This window comes from Phasianus colchicus, chromosome 5 (assembly GCF_987193195.1).
Source record: "Phasianus colchicus chromosome 5, bPhaCol1.hap1.1, whole genome shotgun sequence".
In the NCBI taxonomy this organism is placed as follows: Eukaryota; Metazoa; Chordata; class Aves; order Galliformes; family Phasianidae; genus Phasianus; species Phasianus colchicus.
The window spans coordinates 24776670-24795891 of record NC_143440.1 but is presented as its reverse complement, the minus strand read 5'-3'; the positions used below and the strand labels follow the sequence as shown (position 1 = coordinate 24795891).

General features: G+C 51.8%; 1 protein-coding gene across 5 annotated transcripts in view; it reads left to right on the top strand.

Annotated features, from left to right (window-relative positions):
- Nucleotides 1–231: 231 nt before the first annotated feature.
- CREB3L1 (cAMP responsive element binding protein 3 like 1) overlaps nt 232–19222 on the top strand; it is a 43260-nt gene continuing 24269 nt past the window's right edge. For 2 of the 5 annotated variants that reach the window (XM_031593472.2, XM_031593473.2), the window contains exon 1: nt 235–446. In XM_031593472.2, coding sequence (XP_031449332.1) covers nt 339–446 — 108 coding nt within the window. In that variant the 5' untranslated portion in view covers nt 235–338. Of the gene's footprint in view, nt 447–15749; nt 15955–19222 lie in introns of those variants that run through there. The other 3 variants (XM_090140947.1, XM_031593471.2, XM_090140946.1) reach the window with 3 other exon arrangements.

Sequence of the window (19222 nt, the reverse complement as noted above, 5' to 3'; positions counted from 1 at the left end):
TGCCCGGCGCGAAGGAAGGGGAGCGCTGCCCGCCGCCGCCGCCGCGCTGCCTTAAGGGGTGTGGGCCCGCGAAGTCCCGCCCGCGGTTCCCCAGCACGGGGCGGGGGCGTGCCGCTGCCGGCCGCCGGCGCTGCCCGCCCGGCCCCAGCGCAGCGGGGCACTGACAGCTGCCCCGAGCGGGCACCGGCGCGGCGCTCCCGGCGCTCCCCTGCCCGCGGGCGGCCCGCTCCCACCCGGCCCCGCCGCCCCATCCATGGACCGCCGGCCGTTGGGCGGCGGGACCGTGCCGCCGCTGTGAGCCCGGCCGGGGAGCGGCGGAGCCCCGCGCCGCGGGCACCATGGACAGTATCCTGGAGCCCTTCGCCGCCGAGCGGCTCTTCCCCGCCGCCGGCCCCGGCTTCCTCGACCTGGGCGACTTCAGCGAGGCGGATTTCCTCAGCAATGTGGTAAGGCGCGCTGCCCGGCGGCGGCCAGCCCGGGGTGCCCGCCCCGAGAGCCGCTGCCAGCCCTCGGCGCTCGTTCGGCTTTCTTTTTTTCCGCCTTATTTGCCCTGACGGCGCGCTCAGGCCTCGGGGAGAAGCGTGCGGGGCGGGGCGGATGGAGCGCGGCCGGGGGGGCTCGGATGGGGCAGCGCTGGAGTAACGGCGGGGCAACGGGACACGGGGTCCTCCCTCCCGTGTGCTCCCAACTTCTTGGGCAGAGAAGCGTCGGGGAGACAAAGTGTCCCCGTCCCGGCGTTAGGACTGGGACGATTTGCTTTAGAGAGCAGAGCGAGAGGAAAAGTGACTTAGGAGGAAGAGCTGCTGCCAGTCCCAAGAAACCAAAGAAGCATTGTTCACCTCTAAGGAAGCTGCCCGGCCTCCCCGAGGAGCCCTGCGAGCCCCAAACCCCGCAGCTCTCTCCCTCGCTGCCCTGCTGAGCGACGGGAGCTGTGCTGTTCCACTGAGCTCCTGTTGCAGATCTGCCGCCCCTCTGCCCTGGGGCAGGAGAGGAAGGACCCCAGTGCTCGGGTGGTCGGTGTGAGATGGGGAGCATCCTCCCTTGTTCCCGCACAGCTCTGAGTATCCCCGAGGACATCCCGATGGGGGATGCCAGCACCACAGCACCGCTGCAGGAGGTGGGGAAGGGAGGGCTGTAGCCCTTGGGTAACTCCACTTTTGCTCTGCTGCACATAAGATAGCCAAATCCTTTTGCTCTGACTCGGACGTGGAGAAGAAAGTAGAGATGCAGAATTTGCATAGATGTGAAGTGCAGTGCACTGGGGTGTGGAGATGTATTGGGTCTGGGAAAGAGATTACACAGGCAGCCCCGTCTCCCAGGGGCCTCACCAGCTCCTACTGCAAGGCAGTGCCGTGCCTGGGAGCGGCAGCAGTGGAGCCGTGCAAGGCCCTGTCTGCTCCGAGTGGGTCAGAGTTTTGTGCTTTCCCTGTGTGCTGTGCAGCCCTTGTGGGTGCAGCTGTGCTGAACCTGGAGTGCTTTGCACCAGGACTGCTTATCCTCTTACCTCCGTGACAATACCCTGTCTTGGCACCGCTCCTTTGACCTCCGTGCAACACAGGCTGCAAGCAGAAGGCAGGAAAACCCTTACCCATATAGATGGTCCCTCCTTGTAGTTCAAACACAACTTTTGCCTGCAAACAGAACATGAGAAAAAGAAGCCTTTGTGTAAGAGTGCCATCTGGTGCCACCTGCCAGGACAGTGTGCTTACCGTGTGCCGTGACCACGGGCAGGCAGCGGCCAGTGTGGAAGCTCTGCCGTTGCTGTCCTCAGCTTGCAGTTAGAAAAAGGAGCGCTGCGTGGATCTCTCCCCTGCTGCCAGAACCACTAACTTCTGCTGGAGTGGGAGAGTCCGGCAGATGCCTTCCCTTCCCAGATAAGCAGAGGAGATTCTGTAGCTGCTTCCCACCTACTAAATCTGTAGCTGATAAGTACACCAGAACATAGTGCATCAGTCTCTTTGTTCCCCTGCTGCATGACAGCACAGGAGGGAGGAATACACTGACATTTTCCTGCTAAGTCCAACAAACCTCCCAGGATCTGGAGATGTGCTGAATTCTTTTCACACAGAACTGTGCAGTGCATCACCGTGCACAATAGCTCGCAGAGTTGCCAGTGCCTTTGCTTCATAGATGGGCAAACTTTTCCAGATATTGTTCAGCAAGTATTTTTCTTAGAGGAGCCAGGAATTTTGGCCATAAAATGCCTGTGTGAGGCTTGTTCTGGGGATGATTCCTTCTATTCAGAACAGAAGCAGAAAGAAAGGATGAATGATGCTCAGTGCAGAGGCTGTGCTCCTTGGCACATGGATTACGTGGCCCTGAACGACTTGCTTTTGTTGATCCCTTGCGCTCTTATAAATCACCTAATTTCTTTAGAAACGGTTATCTGCACTGTTCATCTGAAGTTGTGACTGTAGTAAGGACAGAAGAAAGGAAGGAGTAAGGACAGTACCTCTGTAGATGTGTCCTCAACGAATTCTGCGTGCTTGAAGCAGGGAACAAAGTCTGAACTGAGGGGGCTGGCATGCAGAGGAACAGAGGCAGGTTGTAGAGATGGCTCAGCAGGAACTTCAGGACATGCAGCAAAGCAATACTGACTGCCGCTCCTGGGATGGACCGGCTCCTGTGCTGGGACAGGCTGGCATTCACTGGCTGAGAGGAGGGAAGAAGTGCTGGGGGTCCTGGGCGGCCCTGGGCCAGCAGAGTGCATAGAGTCTGCTAGCTAATGCAGGAGTGCGACGGTATGGACAGAGGGGAGCTCAGACACAGATCTGGGGTTGCAGTGGGACCCAGCAGCAGCCTGCCCGCCCTGTGAGGAGCTTGCTGAGAAGGTGGAGCCAGGCTCTTTACATAAGTGCATGGCAGCGCTCGTAAATCAGAACAGGGAAGGTTTAGACTGAGTATAAGGAAACAATTTATCACTGTGAGGACACAGGAGAGGAAGAGGCTGCCCAGAGGTGTGGTAGAATCTCCAGCCCTGGAGGTTTCCAAGACCTGTCTGGACAAAGCAACCCGCTCTATGTTAAGCGTTGGCCCTGTCACGAGGAGGAGTTCAATTAGAATTGTCCTGAGCTCCCTCACAACCTGCGTGAGGCTGTGATTATGTAATGGTTTGGTTTGGTTTGGAATATCCTAAGGCAAGTGGTGTCTGCTTCATACGTGGAGGGGACATCTCCAAAGGACAAGAAGTGCTTTATTTTTTACTTCATCTAGCTAACCAGACTCACACAGAATGACTGCTGCCTACATTACCAGCCTCTGCTTGCTCAAGAGGCTGCCTCCTGCTCTTGAACGGAGAGAACTGTATTCATCTTTTTCCATCAGACAGGACCTGCCATAAATGAGGCTCATCTGTCACACAGCTTATCAATTCCACCTGCCTGTCTCCTGTCCAGTCCAGCATTTCTGGTTGTTCCTGCTGGACCCATCCATTCATTTACGGTCTTATGGCCACACTCACAGAGCTCTTACTGTTTCAGCTCTTACCTAGGTTGTGAAACTCTTCAAAAGGTTATCTTTTGAGTCAAATCCACCACTGTGTTCCACTGGGTTTGGGACACTGGTGGCACAGTGAAGCCAGAATAAACCAGCAGAATGGGAGGCACTTGTTTCTTTTAAACTAGTACCCCAGCAGGTTTGTTTCTTCCTTATGTTGCTGTGTTTTATGGTATGAAAGATACCCTCAAAGATGACTGTGGACACTGGATGTTCATGTAAACAGAGCTCCATTTTGACTTTGTGCTTTTCAAAGTATATTCTGTGTCTCTTTCTGAAAGAGAGGCATCAAGGCAAAAATATCACCTACATGTTAGTTGAAGTCTCAACTGTTAGAAGTTGCAAAATGGCAATTCAGGCTGTCTCAGTAGCATTCACCCAGCTGCTCTGGGGAATGTACAGTAACGTGCTCCTTTGTTGTGTGATCTGAGGTTGCTGGGCAAGCTGACAGGCATACCTGCTGGGAGAAGAGCCACTTGTCCCTCTGGGTTGCTTCTTGAGCACACACTGTGTTTTGTGCCTACTGTCTACTCTTTTCTGCAGTGTTGTCACAGCCCACAGAAAGGAGGGAAGCAGCAGGACTGTAGGGAGTGAGCAGGATGAGAGCAGTGCTGTGCAGCTCAAAAGCGGAGCATAATTTGGAAATAAACCCAGGCTGTTCACCAGGATGACCGTCACTCTTGCGAGGACTCTTCTGTTCCTCTTATGCCTGCTACAGGCACTTAAATAGCACTTAAGTGGTGCTTAGTGTTGGACTGATCTTTGGCCTGAGTGAGTTTCATGCTGTGTGAGCTCCCTCCCACCACCTCAGCACACAGTGAGGACAGAGAGCTCAGCAGATGTGGTCATCCATCTCTCACTCCTTCCTGTTGCTAGCGAAGGGACCTTGCTGTAACAGGGGCTGGGCCTCTGGGGCTGATGTAGCTCTGTAGGAACACATGCAGAATGCATGTTGGCCCTCTGTTCCCTGCGGTAAGATTTGGTCAAGATTTGGCCGACAAGCCAAGTACCGGGCAAGGCAGCACTTTTTTCTTTAAGTTTTGCTTGGAACATGCTGGTCAGAGTTTCCTGTGGGATCTGGAGCACAGATACAGAGAGGCCTGGCGGGGCTATCAGACCTGGGCTGATGGAAATGAATCTCAAAGTAATCATTCCCAGATTTTCCTTATTTCATTAGTTTCTTTGGATCTGTCTCACGGTTCCCCCACTTCATGCCCATGCTGCTCCTCACTGTCACGCAGTTGGACTTACATCTGCAGGAGTACTCGCCACAATTGGGCACAACCATTCACAGGCATCTGAACCTGCAGCATCATCACTGCAGTCATCACCAGGAAATGTATGTCCATTCTAGTAACAAAGAGAGGAAGGGGTTTGAACTTCCTCTGGAAGACCAGGTGAATACTTCTTCCACAGAGACTGGGGGAATCATCTGCATGTCCTTCCATGCCAGAAAGAAACTGAGAGACATTTGAGATGCTCTTCCAGAAGAAAACATGTAGGACAGCTGGCAGCACACACTGGGGATCCACGGATCAGAACATTCATCTCTGCCAAAGTGGGAGAATCCTTTAACTGAACAGCTAGGCCAGAGCTAGGAGAGACCTAACTTGGAGCTGGAGTGCAGGGTTACTCCATGGGGACAGTGCTGTCATCCTGGTGGGGAAAAGCAGAAAGGGCTTTGGAGAAGTGCTTGCAGAGCAAACAAAAGGAGTGTTGGCAGGGGGTGGGAGCACATTCGTGCTTACTGTGCTTCCGCTTAGGGATGGTGTCAGTGACACCAGCTGGGAGGTGCTGAGCCAGTTACAGCTCCATCCACATCCCTCTGGTGATCCTAGTCCCCACAGGTGTTAGGCACTCAGTCAGATTCCACTTCTGGAGACAAGGAAATCAAGAGTCAGTCTGTACGGACCAGACTCTAGAAAGCCTCTGAGATGATTTTCTGGCTTACTGGACCTCCTTCTGGAACCAGCACAGGTGTCTAAGCATGGCTGGATTTAACTAGGGTGATTGAGTACATCCCTCAGTGATGCCTGCCCTCTATCACTCTTCAAGAGCATAGCAAAGTGGAGAGGGGCCAGGCTTGTGGCCACATAAGAGGAAAGAAGAGTTTTACTGAAGCAGCTCCTTAAAGGGCAATATTGGAAAGAGTGACTTCATAGCCACCAATGCAGTCCCACTACTCAAAATGTGGCCAGTTGACACTTCTCCAGTGTTCTCCACTGTTTCTTCAGAGGAAGTCCCAGCCCTGGGCTCACTCTGTTTTTTCTCAGCACTTCCCTTTAAGCTTCAAGACTGTAGCATTTAGTTAGCGTTTAGTGTATTACTTATTTTAGCAAATTATCGGTGTTAAAGGAAGGTAATGGAAACATTCCACTCACTGAAGTTGTCTCTGTGGTGGCCACATGGTAGGCTCTCTTCTCATAGCCACAGGGTTAGGATTGTGCTTGGTATGAAGATGTGATTCCTGAGACAGACTTGTACTGCTCATGTTAGGGAAGGGATGAGTCAACCTGCTGAAGTTCTCGTGCCCTTTGTCCTCTTGCAAACAGTGCACTGTAGCAAACCAAATAGGATCTCCTTGCTGCAATTAGAGGGGAATGGATAGAACTGAGGGGTGAAGAGGACCGTTACAGCTCAACTAAGAAATGGCCAGCAGCTTGGCAATGGGTCCTTGCATGGAGCTCTTCCCTTCCTCTTTCCTTCCTTAGGAGCCCAACTTGTGCTGTAAGTAGCTCCCTTATTTCCTTGGGTTGATGTCTGCAGGTTTGCATTGCTCCTCAGAGCAGAAACAGTGGGAAATGTGTGAAGAGCCAAGGTCAAGGCTGGAGCAGCAGGGAGCTGTAGATAGCGTGCTGAGAGGCAAGCTCTATCTGCTCTATCTGCTGTGCAGTGCTTACACCTGTCTGACTCTCAGCTGCTCAAGAAAACAATTCTATCTTCTGTTTTCCTGAAGGGTCACATTTTTTAAGGTTTTCCTTTTCTGAAGTCCCCTCAGCATACTTGAACACCCCAGCCCTTCTCCTCTAAACCATCCTTTTTCGGCTCCTTTTCTTCTGTATCTCTGCATCTCTCCTGTTATTCCTTTTTTTTAAATCTCTCCAGGACTGTCTGCCTTTGGAGCTGCTCTGGTCAGTGCCCAAGTGCTAGCTGCTTGACATGAATCTTGTCATGTTATTCAGCCAGAACAAGGCCTCCTGAAGGCTGTAACTGCACATATCCAAGTGCTCTTTCACACCTTCCTTTCTGTTGCACATCCTATTTCATCTTCTCACTTTCTAGGACTGCAGAAATTCTTTGGTCAGGATGGAAGCAACATGCATGGCTATTCTCACCGAAGCTAGCATGTAATTTAAACCAGCACTGGATTTAGTAGCATCTTTAGGGATCTAAGGCGATGCTTTACATGAGGTAATTCATTGCAATCGCCGTTCAGCCTGTTTCAGAGGAAACTCACCCTTGACTACCTCAGCAGAGTTGCTTTTGGCTTCGTGACACTGCGACTTTGTCTTGATCAGGGAAAATGTTTGTTTAGGTTGGTCAGGCTGACCCAAGTTAGCGAAGCCTGCTCCAAACTCCGTTATCAGTTTTCCCAGAATAGCTACGAAGTAACATGTTCACTCAGCTAGCTGTGTCAGGAGTTCCCATGCAACAAGAATATCAGGTCTCCCATGGGAAAAATCTGGCAGCCCAAGTTGGAGGAGAAATACAGTTTGGGCCAGCTACCAAATATGTTACACAGGAGGGAGCTGGATGCAACATGCACTTTGGGCACTGGTGGTTGGATCGTCTGCATCCCCCCTGCAGGTGAGCTTCCTCAACCCAGTGCCCAGAGGAATTTCCTCATGCTGCACTTTCCTGCCTTGCTGTCACAGGGACACCAACTTCTTCTCAGGGTGCCAAGTCCAGGTGGGAGCACTACTGCCCAAGGACATGTCTCTATCACAGTGCGAGGCTCTGCCTTGTGAACTTGTTAATTGCTGCATGCCAGGATAGCTTAATGCGAGGCGAGTGCCATTGGTTGGTGGCAGCTGAAGGAAGGAGATAGGCAGGTGCTTTTGGCTGAGCCTGCTGCTGTCCCAGGGAGGGGCTGCAAGCCAGGCAGCCTGGGGAGGAGGAAGCTAGCACTGACATTTGTTAAGGCTGTTGATGGAAGGTTTCTTTCAAAGCCTTTTCAGTCTCTCGATCTGAGAGCTCTTTGCCCAGGAGTGCTGGAAATCTGGCTCTTCTTTCCAAGCAAATGTGCAGACTGTGAGTTGATGAGGTGCCGCTGAGCCACAAATAGTGAATTGCCAATCGAATGATGCTGGATTTGTTCTTGTTTTTTTTTTTTTTTTTTTTTTTTTTCTCCTTGCGGATAGTGGTGCAGTGACTGGGACATGAGGTTGTCAGGAATGGGAGAGTGTTAGTCCCAGCTCTGCCAGTTGCTTCGCATGTGATCTGTAGGGTGTTATTTGTTGCAATGTAGCTTCTGCTGCTTAGAAAGTAAAACACATCCTTACTCCTGCTAGCACAGTGCAGTGCCATCAGCGGGTGACACAAATTAATGACAAGCTGGACTGTGATGGGAAGCTGCTAGTAGATACCTGCCAGGGTAGGTCTGTGGGAGCTCTTGCTTTGCTTCCCCAGTCAGTCCCTTTGAGTTAGTTTGCATCTAGTGGTATTTGCAACATTTTCAGCTTGGCGGCTCCCAGCTGTCCTTCACCCTTTTCATTTCCCCTATGGACTGTGCATGGCTGATTTTGACCTCAGATACTTCAGGTTAATCCAGAGTAATCTTTCTGTGTCAGTGTGAATGACTAAGTTAGTCAGCATCAGGATTAAACTGAAGTACTTGGCCCATGCTATTACTGGCATGGGCTCTTTGGGCCATGTTGAAAACCAAACAGTTTGTGCTTTATAAATTCAATGAACGAACTGTACTCATAGTTCATCCTCCACTGAACAACTAGATCCTGGCTCAGCTGCAAAGCCCAGCTTCCCCCTGGGGTTGGTGCAGCTTGCTGAGAGCACCCTGTTACAGCCCTCCCTGAAGCTGCAGTTTGTCAGGACTATGTTGAGCCCCCAGACTCCTAGTAGGTGGGTGGTTTCTAAGGAGGTTACCAAATGAGAGCATCAGAGTGCCGTGGCTTTATCAGTCCACCAGCAGGGCACTGAAGGCCCACAGCAGTCCTTCTCTGTCTCTCCTGTTGGTCAGTGCACAGCTCTGCACTTTCCCTTTCTCCTTTTCCCAACACTAAGTCTGCCCGAGCTGCCTACAGCTGGGATCACCACTGTTCACTCAGAAGAGCGATGCAAAAGGTTGCTCTCCTGTTCTCTGACACCTCTCCTGCTCTTCAGGATTTGTCAAAGATACTTGGCAGCAACCCAACCACTGGATTAGCATTAAATAATGAGCAAATGGCCCGCAGCCCTTTTCAGACAAAGAGCACACCTTTAATTCTTTCCTCACATGTCTTCTAACCCTGTTCTTATCACACTGGTAGACAGCCAAGGAGGAGATGCTGGCCTGGTCAGCTCTGGGGACAGAGCAGAGGGTGCTGCACTGACTTTTTTGTCACTAATTAGTAGCAGGGTGGCAGCTAGCAGCTGTGAGAGCTGCCCCCATCAGTGCAGTCAGTAGCAGCTGTATGCAGCTGGGGCACACAGTAGAACAGCAGAAAGGCTCATTGCTCAGTGTTCCTGTGTGTATCACACTCCAGGGGAGCATGGGAAGGTCGCCCAGCAGCCCAGGTATCTGTGGGTACAGAGACTGTGTCTTGAGTAATGCCCATCCTCTGGACTCAGATGCCTTTCTAACATTCATTGAAACTGGGTTCTGTAGAGTTGCCAGAACATTTATTTACTTATCCTGGGAAAGGGAAGAGGAAAGAGGCCAGGAGGGATGGAGAATAGGGAAAGAGAGAGGAAAGAAAAAGTAAAGACAAGAGAGAGGTAGCTATGCAGTTAGCATTCCTGAGCCATCTGGGCCTGTTGGCACGGCCCCAGCTGGATGGGCTGGCAGGTTTATCCACAGCATGATGTAATCTCCATCACCCTGCATTTGATTATTCTCCTTGCTCTGGATGGCCTCATATCGGGTGCAAGTCTGGAGCGGGCATTTTGATTTCCTGTTGCTATTTGTGAACTTTTCCTGGCCAATCCTCAAGAGTATCTCAGGCAGTTTTCATTCCTCCAGCTGAAAGACTGATGCCACCCAGCTGGTGTAGTGCAGAGGCCAATCCCAGCCAGCCTGTCAGCTGGAGACAGACAGCCCTGCAGAGGGGCCCAGCTGTGCTTCACACTGTGCCACAGCTGGAGAGAATGGGACACCCCTGCCTTTGCTCTTGGGCAGTTGCAGCTCAGCCCAGAAGTTGTCTCAGCCTTCAGCACCGGCAGGGAGAGGGCTGCAGGAGAGGCTATCAGACCACCACTTCCCAGCTGCTTGTTGGTTTCCCTCATCTGCTTAGTCTTGCAGTGGGATAGGGGGTAGAGAAGAATTTTATTTGGCCTAAGACGACTTCTTCCCTTTGCTTCATGGGAGCAAAAAGCAACAGGTGATGTCAGTTCCTTTCCTCTGCCTTTACAAACAGAGTGATCCCCTACTCCTGCATGGCAGGAAAGGGCAATGATATGCAGAGGGTGAAGGTGAGAGTTCTTTATTTACCATGCACCCATGCTGCCAGGAAACCTCAAACCTAGCTATGCAAGGGACCTGTTCAGAGTATGCTGTTCCCAGCTCTGATTCAAGAGATGTGGGTAGCTGCATGATGAGCCATTAGGTAATAGCTGACAATTGCAGTCAGTATTCCCTCCCTCATGATGCCTCATCCTGCCCACATGCCTTACTTAACTTTGTTTCTCCAGGGCCTTGGGGATGGAGAAGCTGAGTGCAGTGACCCCAGGGGACAGAACTCTGTTCGATGGAGAATCCCACTGCCTGTCTCAGAAGCTGCCCTGGTTGCATCCAGAGGGAGCAGGGCTCTGCTCTGTCATGCCCCAGGGACAGCCAAGGGCTGGGATGGACTCACTGGAACCGCAGTGCTGAGCTTTTCCACCCAACTCAGCTGTGCTGAGTGAGAGAGTAGCTGAGGAAAACGATGGCCTCTTTATAAACCAACTGGCAAAACTCTTGCATCTCTCCTGGGAGCAGGCCAGGGATTCTGAGTCACTGCTTGAGCTAGTTGCAGCCAAGGTAGTCTTACCCAAGACATTAAGAGAGAGGAGAGATCCACCCAGGAATGCCAGCAGAAAGCAAAATAGTTATAACCATAATTAATAATAATATAATGATGAAAAGATTCAAAAATGAACTGCCCTCTCCAAAAATAAAGTTTGAGGACAATTCAAATGCAGTGAAAAAAAGAGGAAAGAGTCAAGAAAAGCCGCCAAAGCCTGCATGTCAGCTGCAATGCAAGGAGCCCCGTCCAGCTGGCCAGAGTTCAAAGAGCTCCTATTGTCCAACAGCATTTCCAAACACCATTCAAAACTTTCAGAAAATGAACCCAAGATGCAGGGTGAGATTTATCACACAATAAAGGCAATCCAGATGTTCGCACCCTTTCAGAGAGAGGAGATATGAGGAAGGTGAGGGAAGAAGGATGCATGAAATCTGGCACTGTGAGTATCAAGACAGGAGTAGGGGCTGGGTGTGTCTGTGATGGGATACATGCCAGGCACTTGTGGAGGATTTCAGAGATACAGAGAACTCCATGCTTAGGGAAAGTCTCTTGGCACCGGGATTAAGGGACAGAAGGGTAAGATTTCACTGAAGCATTTTCTTCTTTGTTGCTGTACAATTAACAAATGTACAGTTTGAAGAGTGGTATTTTACAGGTTTATCATGATGGAGAGAGACAGTCAAAAATGAAACGCTCACCTGCATCCTAGGCTGGCAATAGAAGACTCCAAAAGGAGGGATCTCCAACCAGAGATCTCTCCCTAGTGGCAGTCAGCCCTTAAATGAGGTCTGAGAGAGGTGCAGCCAGGCTCCACCCCTTCCTGTCACACAGCTGAATTGCCTTCACCTGTGCTGCCAGGGCTGACTCAGTCCTTGTCTCAGGTGATTCACAGTTCCCATACAGTTGCACATAGGATATTGTTGTACATGGATACTAAGAGCCTATTGTTGCTTCTGGTCCCAGATTATATATATTCATAATAAGGCCATATCTGAAGCCAAACCACTGTAGATTTTATCTCAGTTCTCTCACAGCCTTTGTTATTGCTTTGCAGTACAAGCCACCGTGGCAGTGCTGTAGCTTCTTTTGCAACAGGAAACACTCAGTTCCACCTTTGCTTTGATTATGTTAAAGTCTGGTAATTAATTATACTGGAAGACAGTTTCATCTTTGAATCTGCTGCTAACATGGACTTATAGAGATACAAACTGCTGTCACTGAGTATCCAAATTCTCCTAGCTTGCAATGAGACGAGTGGTGCTTCTGCTGCCAATCCAGTATGGTGACTATATGTGTCACACACTGTAGATTAAGGAGTGACTTGGTAGCTTTCAGGAGGACCTCTGGTAGTAAGGGCTTGTTCATCTAACGGCAAAAAGCCTGAGAAAATGATCTGTCTGAATGCTTAAGCTAGAGAGTCAGTGTTTTAAGTGACTCATCTGTTTAGTGAATGTAGTTAGCTTTAAGTTGTGCTTTTTTTAGAAGGAGGTAGATTCCTCTGAAGCTTTTTGGCTTAGACTAGATGTTGCTTTCTATGAAGCTCAGTTACAGATGATGAGTTTGAAGCAGGAGGCATGAATATAGCTCCTGCGTTCAGCCGAGTAAGGACCCACACTTGATTACCAGACTGCTTCTTTCAGGCTATAAAACCTCTGAAGTCTCTGATCAGCTCCTTGTGTCACTCTAGATGCGTCCAGGGAACAGATTCTCAAATCCACAGGTTTCTGCAGATTTCAGGACTAGAGTGCAGATGCCTGACCCGATCCCATATATGGGAGCTTTTGGATAGGTTTTCAGGGCACTATAGATTTATTGTCTTCAAAGGAACATAGTGCTTTTTATTCCCAGAGACTTCTGACTCTACTTGAGCTCTGCTCCCAGGCATCTTCAAGTTTCTACTTCTTTTCACCAGCTACAGAGAACTCAGCCGCTAGGCCTTGTCATGGAGAAGTCCTGCTAGGAAAGGGCTGGCAATGGCTGCCCTTCCACTTCAGCCTTGATTTTCATCCCATGTGAAGCAACTGCATTGTCTCTAATCATTCAGATCTCCAACCTCGTCTTTGGAACACAGGGCTCTGACCCCAATCTACATTATCCTCAGGGACACTGTTAATGCGGCCTGTCCCAGTAGTAAGGAGTGGCCTGAGAGGTGTTACTGCCCTTCTTGGTGAAGGAAGGATTTCCCCATTCTCTGGAGATTCCTGTTTCTGCAGCTCTACCTCTGAGGTGAAAATGATACCTTCAGCACTGAAGCTGAAGTTTAATTTCCTATCTGCTGCCCAGGGCACAGATTTTCCACTGGAATATTGGCAGCAGGTCAGAAATCTGCATTCCAAGCTGAATTGCTTTGAAAACAGTCCCGATGCCCAGAAGCAGGAACGTCTCCCATGTGCTTGCACACAGAGCAAGGAGTCCCCTGTCCCAGCCCAGCTCACACAGAGCTCCTCCAGCTACAGGATGCCTGTGCATATCACATCCCCAGAGACAGCAAACACTGCAGCAGCCGGTGGGATCCCACTCAATGTGCTGGTTGCAAAACCCAGCTCTTGCCCAGCTTTGCCACTGAAGATCCCAGCTTTCAATCTCTCCATCAAAAAGTTTGGATGAACATCTCTCACAAAGCATCTGGTCTGGCTTACTTGCTCTATGATTGTCCTTTACAAAGACCCGAGGAATGAAAGCCACCAGTAATGTTTGGTATTAGCTGCATGCCTCAGCTCTTGGACCTGAACAGAGTACTGCTATCTTCCCTTTCCAAGGCTTTTCTTTACGGTCCTACTGGGACCTGACAAGGGACAAAATGTGAATTATCTCTGATTTTGTTCTCTGAGTATTAAAGTAAAACAGTTTCAATGAGACAAATAAAGCCGATTGTAAAAATAATACAAATTCTTCCTCCTCCTGCTCCAGTTAACTCCCAAAGCAGATTTCCTCTGTCTCTCAGGGCACCTTTTCCCATTGCTCTGATTGCCTTTCTTAAAGATTTAGAAAAAGACTCATAATAATACAAGGGTGAAGACCAGTGTAAGAGCAGAGATTTGCCGACTATTGTGGCTCCAACCCAGTACTGGACAGGGCCAGAAGTTTCCAAGAAGATTGGAAGAAATGGTGGAGTGATGTTTATTCAAGTTAATTTCAGTTACAAAATAAACTTCCCCATTCCCCTGACTAGTGACTGGCTTGAGCAGTTGTATCTCTCCAACTTATTTTTAATTGCATTGTTCATTCGTGCTGTATTTTGTGTCTTTTGGGATGCTGTGACCTCATCTTCCCCTCAGCACAGCAGTACAGTTTGGAATTGCACAAAGTAGCATTTTCTTACACTTGCCCTGCTCACTGCCTTTAATTGCACCATGTGTACCTGTCTGTCAGAATCATAGTGAGGCACAAATGAGCACAGCCAGGTGATTGCTTTAGGGCCCTCCTGAACCTCAGATTCCTCCTGGTGTCCTTCAGCAGCTCTACCCTTCCTGTGCAGGCCTCCTGGACCTCTGCTTACTTGAGCTGATGCTCTCTGTGCCTCTGTGACCAGGAGGGAATCCAGATGGAACCCTACCATAGCGTGGCATAGCCTTACACAGTATTTTTCCTATCTTGCTTTTTGCACGTTCTAGCTTTCTGTTTGCTATTTTTCTGTGCATTTTTTCCTTACACTGTCCAGGCAGATCTGTCACACACAATTAAAAATGTGCAGGCTTTCTCATGACAATTTTGCCTCCAGGTTTGCAGAGCTGGGCCTGAGCTGCACTTGTAGGTAGTTCAGGGATGCAGCGTGCCAATGAGCTTGGCTGCCAAAACCCAGTTGCGTTCTGGCTCTGCTGGCACTGAGAAGGGATGTGTGTTTGGGCTTTGCAAAGGGCAAATCTGGGCGGAAGATCAGGGTAATATAGCGGGTCCTTCTCAAAGATGATGGATTGTATTGTCACACCTAGCGAGGTAAAGTACACATAAACCCCCTCCTTCCCACACTACAGCAACTGGAAGACTGCATGGGCCCATCCCTGTGCAGTAGGGTATGTTTAGGTGTGTCGTGCACACTCAGCAGATGCTGCCCATTCAACACCAATGGGTAAAGCTGCAGGCAGTCAGGAAATGGGGCAGAGATGACAGCGCAGTTTCTTTCTCTCAGCACTGTCTCTCTGAGAAGGAGCCAAGAGGAACAGAGCCCAGACAGCCTGCCCAGGACAGGCCTTCCAGTGAATAACGGCCCCATTTGAGTGCTGCCCACCTGCCACCTCAGTGGCTCTGAAATCCGGGCTGCCTGTTGTGGTGGATAGGCAATTATCCTTGTGTCTCAGGGCTCAAAAAAGCCCCAACTTTGTATTTACCTGACAGACTCCTAGAAATAGCACCCCATCTTCTGCCAAGTGAGAGTTAGGAGCAGCTGATTTAAACGCCTCATCCTGAGGGAGCTGTAGCCACTTCTGTGCGTGGTTTAAATCCTACTCTAATTATTTTTTACCCGAGCCGGCTGCGAGCTGTAAGCCAAGGGAAATTTGGGCCGCTCGCAGCATTTGTACTGTACACGCAGCGCAAGCGAGCTGGAAGGCAGAGGCATTCCTCATATCTCCAGGGTGCTGCTGCTGGGAGGAGAGCTGCTCCCGTCTCTGCCGGCCGCGCGGTCCCGTGCAGCGGGCAAACCAGCGCCCGCCTCGCGCCGCGGGGCCGGCAGGGCCCGCACGGAGCCGCGGGGCACATCTCCCCCTCGGGGCGGCTCCGGGCGCCAACGGGGCCTCCTCACGGGGCAGCGACTGGAAGACGCGGGGCTGCGCTTCCCCCCCTCGGCCCCCTCCTCCTCCGGTCGCTGCCGGGGCGCTCGGCCGGCGGCCCAGCGGCGGGCACCCCCTCACGACGGAGGGGCGGGGCGGGGCGGGGCGGTGCCGCCCTGCGAGGCGAGGCGAGGCGCCGCGCATCGCGGCGGGCCGCGGGCCGCTCCGTCCTAACCCTGCACTCCTCCCGCCCGCCTCGCCGCCGCCCGCTCCTGGCAGCCGCCACCCATTGGCCGCCGCCTCGGCGCCGCCGGCCAATGAGCTGCCGCCGCCGCCGGCCGTTGGAAGCGCGCGGCGGCGGCCGTTCACCGCCGGCGAGGCGGGCGCGGGGTTCGCCCCCCTGCACCTGCCGCCCCCCCGGCCGCCGGGCTCCCGTCGCGGAGCGGAGCGGCCCGGAGCTCGGGAGGACGTCGGCCGCCCGCGTCCTCGCTGCTCCCTCGCTTCGGGGCCCGGGGCAGCGCCTTGTGCTGGCGTCGCTCCCCGCATCGCCTTCTTCTGATTGCGTCTTGAGCCTCCGTCGTCTCTCCTAGGTCTTGTGGCGCCTAGCGCTGGAAATTGTAAATCCAGGCCCTTGGCACAGCCGTTCGGTGGAAGGAGGTTTCCGCAAGGAGCTGCGTCCTCGAGGCACCGGGGACAGACATGGCTGTGACCGCACCTTCGCTCCGAGGGGCCGCGTGCCCTGCCGGGAGGGAGCTGGTGGCACAGCAGGGTCAAGGCGAAGCGGGTCCCCTGCCTTGTTTGCAGTGATGCAACCCTCCTCCCCCTCTCCTTCCCCTGTCATTCTGCATTATTCTACAGAAGGCAGTAAATTCTGGGCCCGATTCCAGATCCGGCTGAGCCAAGCCCTCTGCCGCTTGGAGGCTGGGTGTCAGGGAGGCGTCTGGTTGGCTGCACAGGCCGAGCCCGGGATGCTGAAAATCACCCTGGGCTCCCCGGGATCCGAGGACGGAGGAGCACTGCTAGTGGGGCTGAGGTTGAGCTGCTGGGGGGGAATAGTGCTGGAGTCTGCAGGCGGTTTGGACTGAATTGCTTCTGCACTGCCATGCATAGATGCAGGAAGAGCAGGGAGCAAGACTGCCCAGGCAGAACGCGGGCATGGGCAGAGCTTGAGTGGAAAAGCAGTGAGATGCGGCCCATGATGGTCTTTGGTGTCCCCTCTCACACATGTAGGTCAGGGTAGAAGGGCACCAGAGGGGTTGGAGAGAGCCAAGAGGTAGTGGATGATCACTTGCGCCCCAAGGGGAGCACTTACACTGACTAGACGGTGAGATGAAGTGTGCACAGCAGCTGTCTGTCCCGCATGGACCCTGTTAATGCTGTCAAGACCTTCACTTTCATAAGCTCTAAAATTCACTGCATTTTAAAGCAAGCAGAAGGACTGTCTGGAGTGTATGGGCTCTTCTTTTCTGGAATGTAAAGGAAACCTCGGCTGTGAAGCTGGAGTGCAGGGGGCTTCATTCCTTAGTGAAAGCAGAGAAGGGAAATGCAGATGTCACAGCTGGGACAGGAGATTTATCTTGGCAAGCAAAGAGGAAAAATACTTTCAAAAAGAAAAGAGAAAAGTCAGAAGATTCCCCTCCCCATCTGCCCCGCCTGCCAGCATGAGCAGAACCTCCAACCTGCAAAGGCCCTTCATCTCCTGGGCCTGGGCTCCCACCCAGCTGGATTAGCCCCTTGCTGCTTTCTCCTTGGAGCCGGACCATCGTAGTGGGAGCAGGGAGGCTGTGAGAACTAAACTGATCCTAGAGGGAGATTGTTTCCAAATAGCTCCAGTGGAGGTGGGGAGGGAAAGTCACAGTCGGAGGATGGATATGTGAAAGGGAAAGGGAGGTACAGATGTATCCAAGGTGACTGCAGTGGAGAAGTGGATGCAAGGAGGGGAAACGGTTTCCTTCTCAGCCATGTGGAGCCACTGGGTAGGAGCACCTCAAGGTGCACCGTGTACACAGCTGGACAGTGGAATAAGCTTAGTGCCTCATCTCTTCCTGAGGCTCTCCAGAGGTCTAACTCCAGCTCTGGGTGGGGGCAAATAAAGAGCTTGCATTTGGATGTCTGAATGCCTTACATTAACTCCCAGGATAACTGCTGTACAACAGGAAGGGGTGTTCAAATGAGAAGTGCACGCACGCACACACAGTTTGCTATTTAGACAACCCTAAGCATGAGGTCAGGGTGAAAACATGTGGTGGAAATATGTTTGGAAGAGTCAGTGCCTATGTCGGTCACCACGAGTGAGAGAGAGCAGGAGCCAGCAGCTGACAGATTCGCACTCTCCCTGTGGCAGAGGTGGCCTCAGCCTGAGCAGATTCTCCTGTGGCATGAGACCAGCTTCAGGCCGCCTGGAGATGAGGAGATCGTTGCCACCCCTGCCTGCACACCCCAGTTTGTTCCCCTTGGGCACTGCCTCCTCGTCCTCCCAGAGCTGCAGTGGGGGGATGGGTGGCTACAAATCAGGCTTGGATCAGGAAATCTAGCACATCCTCGCCATTGCGTTTCTGTCCCTTGGCTGCCCCCTCCCTGACCGCTCACTGGTAATACAGCTTTGGAAACACATCTCGTGCTATTTCTTGGCTTTGGAGCATAGTTAGAAGAAGGAAGGAGGGTGTGAAAGGGAGGGGGAGATAGCAGGAGGGAATAATGCAAAATGAGACTGTGCTGTGAGCTTTGTAACCCATCTGGAAGCTGTTTCCCCCAGCACGCTTCACGCCTGCTCCCTCTGGCCCAGGATGGTAAAGAATCACGTTCCCCATTTGACTGGTCCTCCTTGCTCAAGCTAGGCCCATGAAAGTTACTTGAGGTATTGCGAAGGAGAATCTCAGCAGACTTGCAGGTTCATTCATTGTCACAGTAAGAGATACTTTGCCAGTTCCCTAAGGAGCAGGAGCTGGCTGGAAGGTGCTGTTAAAGAGAGAGTTTAGACCTTGGAGAGGTGAAGAGACTGCTGTGCTTGTGCATCTCCACACATCCCACCATTCCCATTCAATACCTGTGGCACTCTTTCTTGGACCTTACACTTAATGTGCTTCTAGTCTGCTGTGGTGTTGGGAAAAGTCTCTTCAAGACCCAGCACATTCCTTTCAATCAGTGGCAGAACATGCAGGCCTTTGGCTGTGCGTGCTCCAGCCTAGGTGGAAAGGAATGGCAGGTACAGCACCTCCATTGGTGTATCAGCTCAAAGCCTCATGGAGCACATGTTTGGTTGGGTGATTAGCCTGCTTCTGTTATCACTCAGAATCTGGCAGCTCTTGGCTGTCATGCTCTGTTGTGATCCATACAGCCCTGACACACCGTACACTGGGACCTGCAGTTACCCAGAGCCTTCTTAATCACATGTGTTAAGGAAAAGGGTGGCTGAAGTTTTACTTTCTCTGAGTTTTACCAGATAGACATAGCTCTCCCACTGAGGCTGAACGGTGGAGTTCGCATATTCTGGGCTGTTAGGGTTGATCTGTGCTAACTAGCAGTGGTTCTGAAATAAGCACTGGGCTTAGCTTCACAGTTGTATCTGGACAAGAGATAGTTTCTTATTACCGCATGGCTGCATCTACGGATATTGTTGCTAATCATTGTTACTAACTACATGGATACCTATCCTAAAGCTAACACTACCTGTTGGCATCAGGAAGGAACGAAGCCCATGAAAGAGGCCCAGCAGTCTCCTCAGGACTTGGGGGTTTAGCTTCTTGCTTTTTCTCTTGTGGATTTAGGTGGCTACAAAGCCTTGTCATTACTTGCTTTGCCCTTCCTTCTTCTACTTTCCTTTGCCTCTTGCTTTCTTTGAATAAAAGCAGTCTCCGG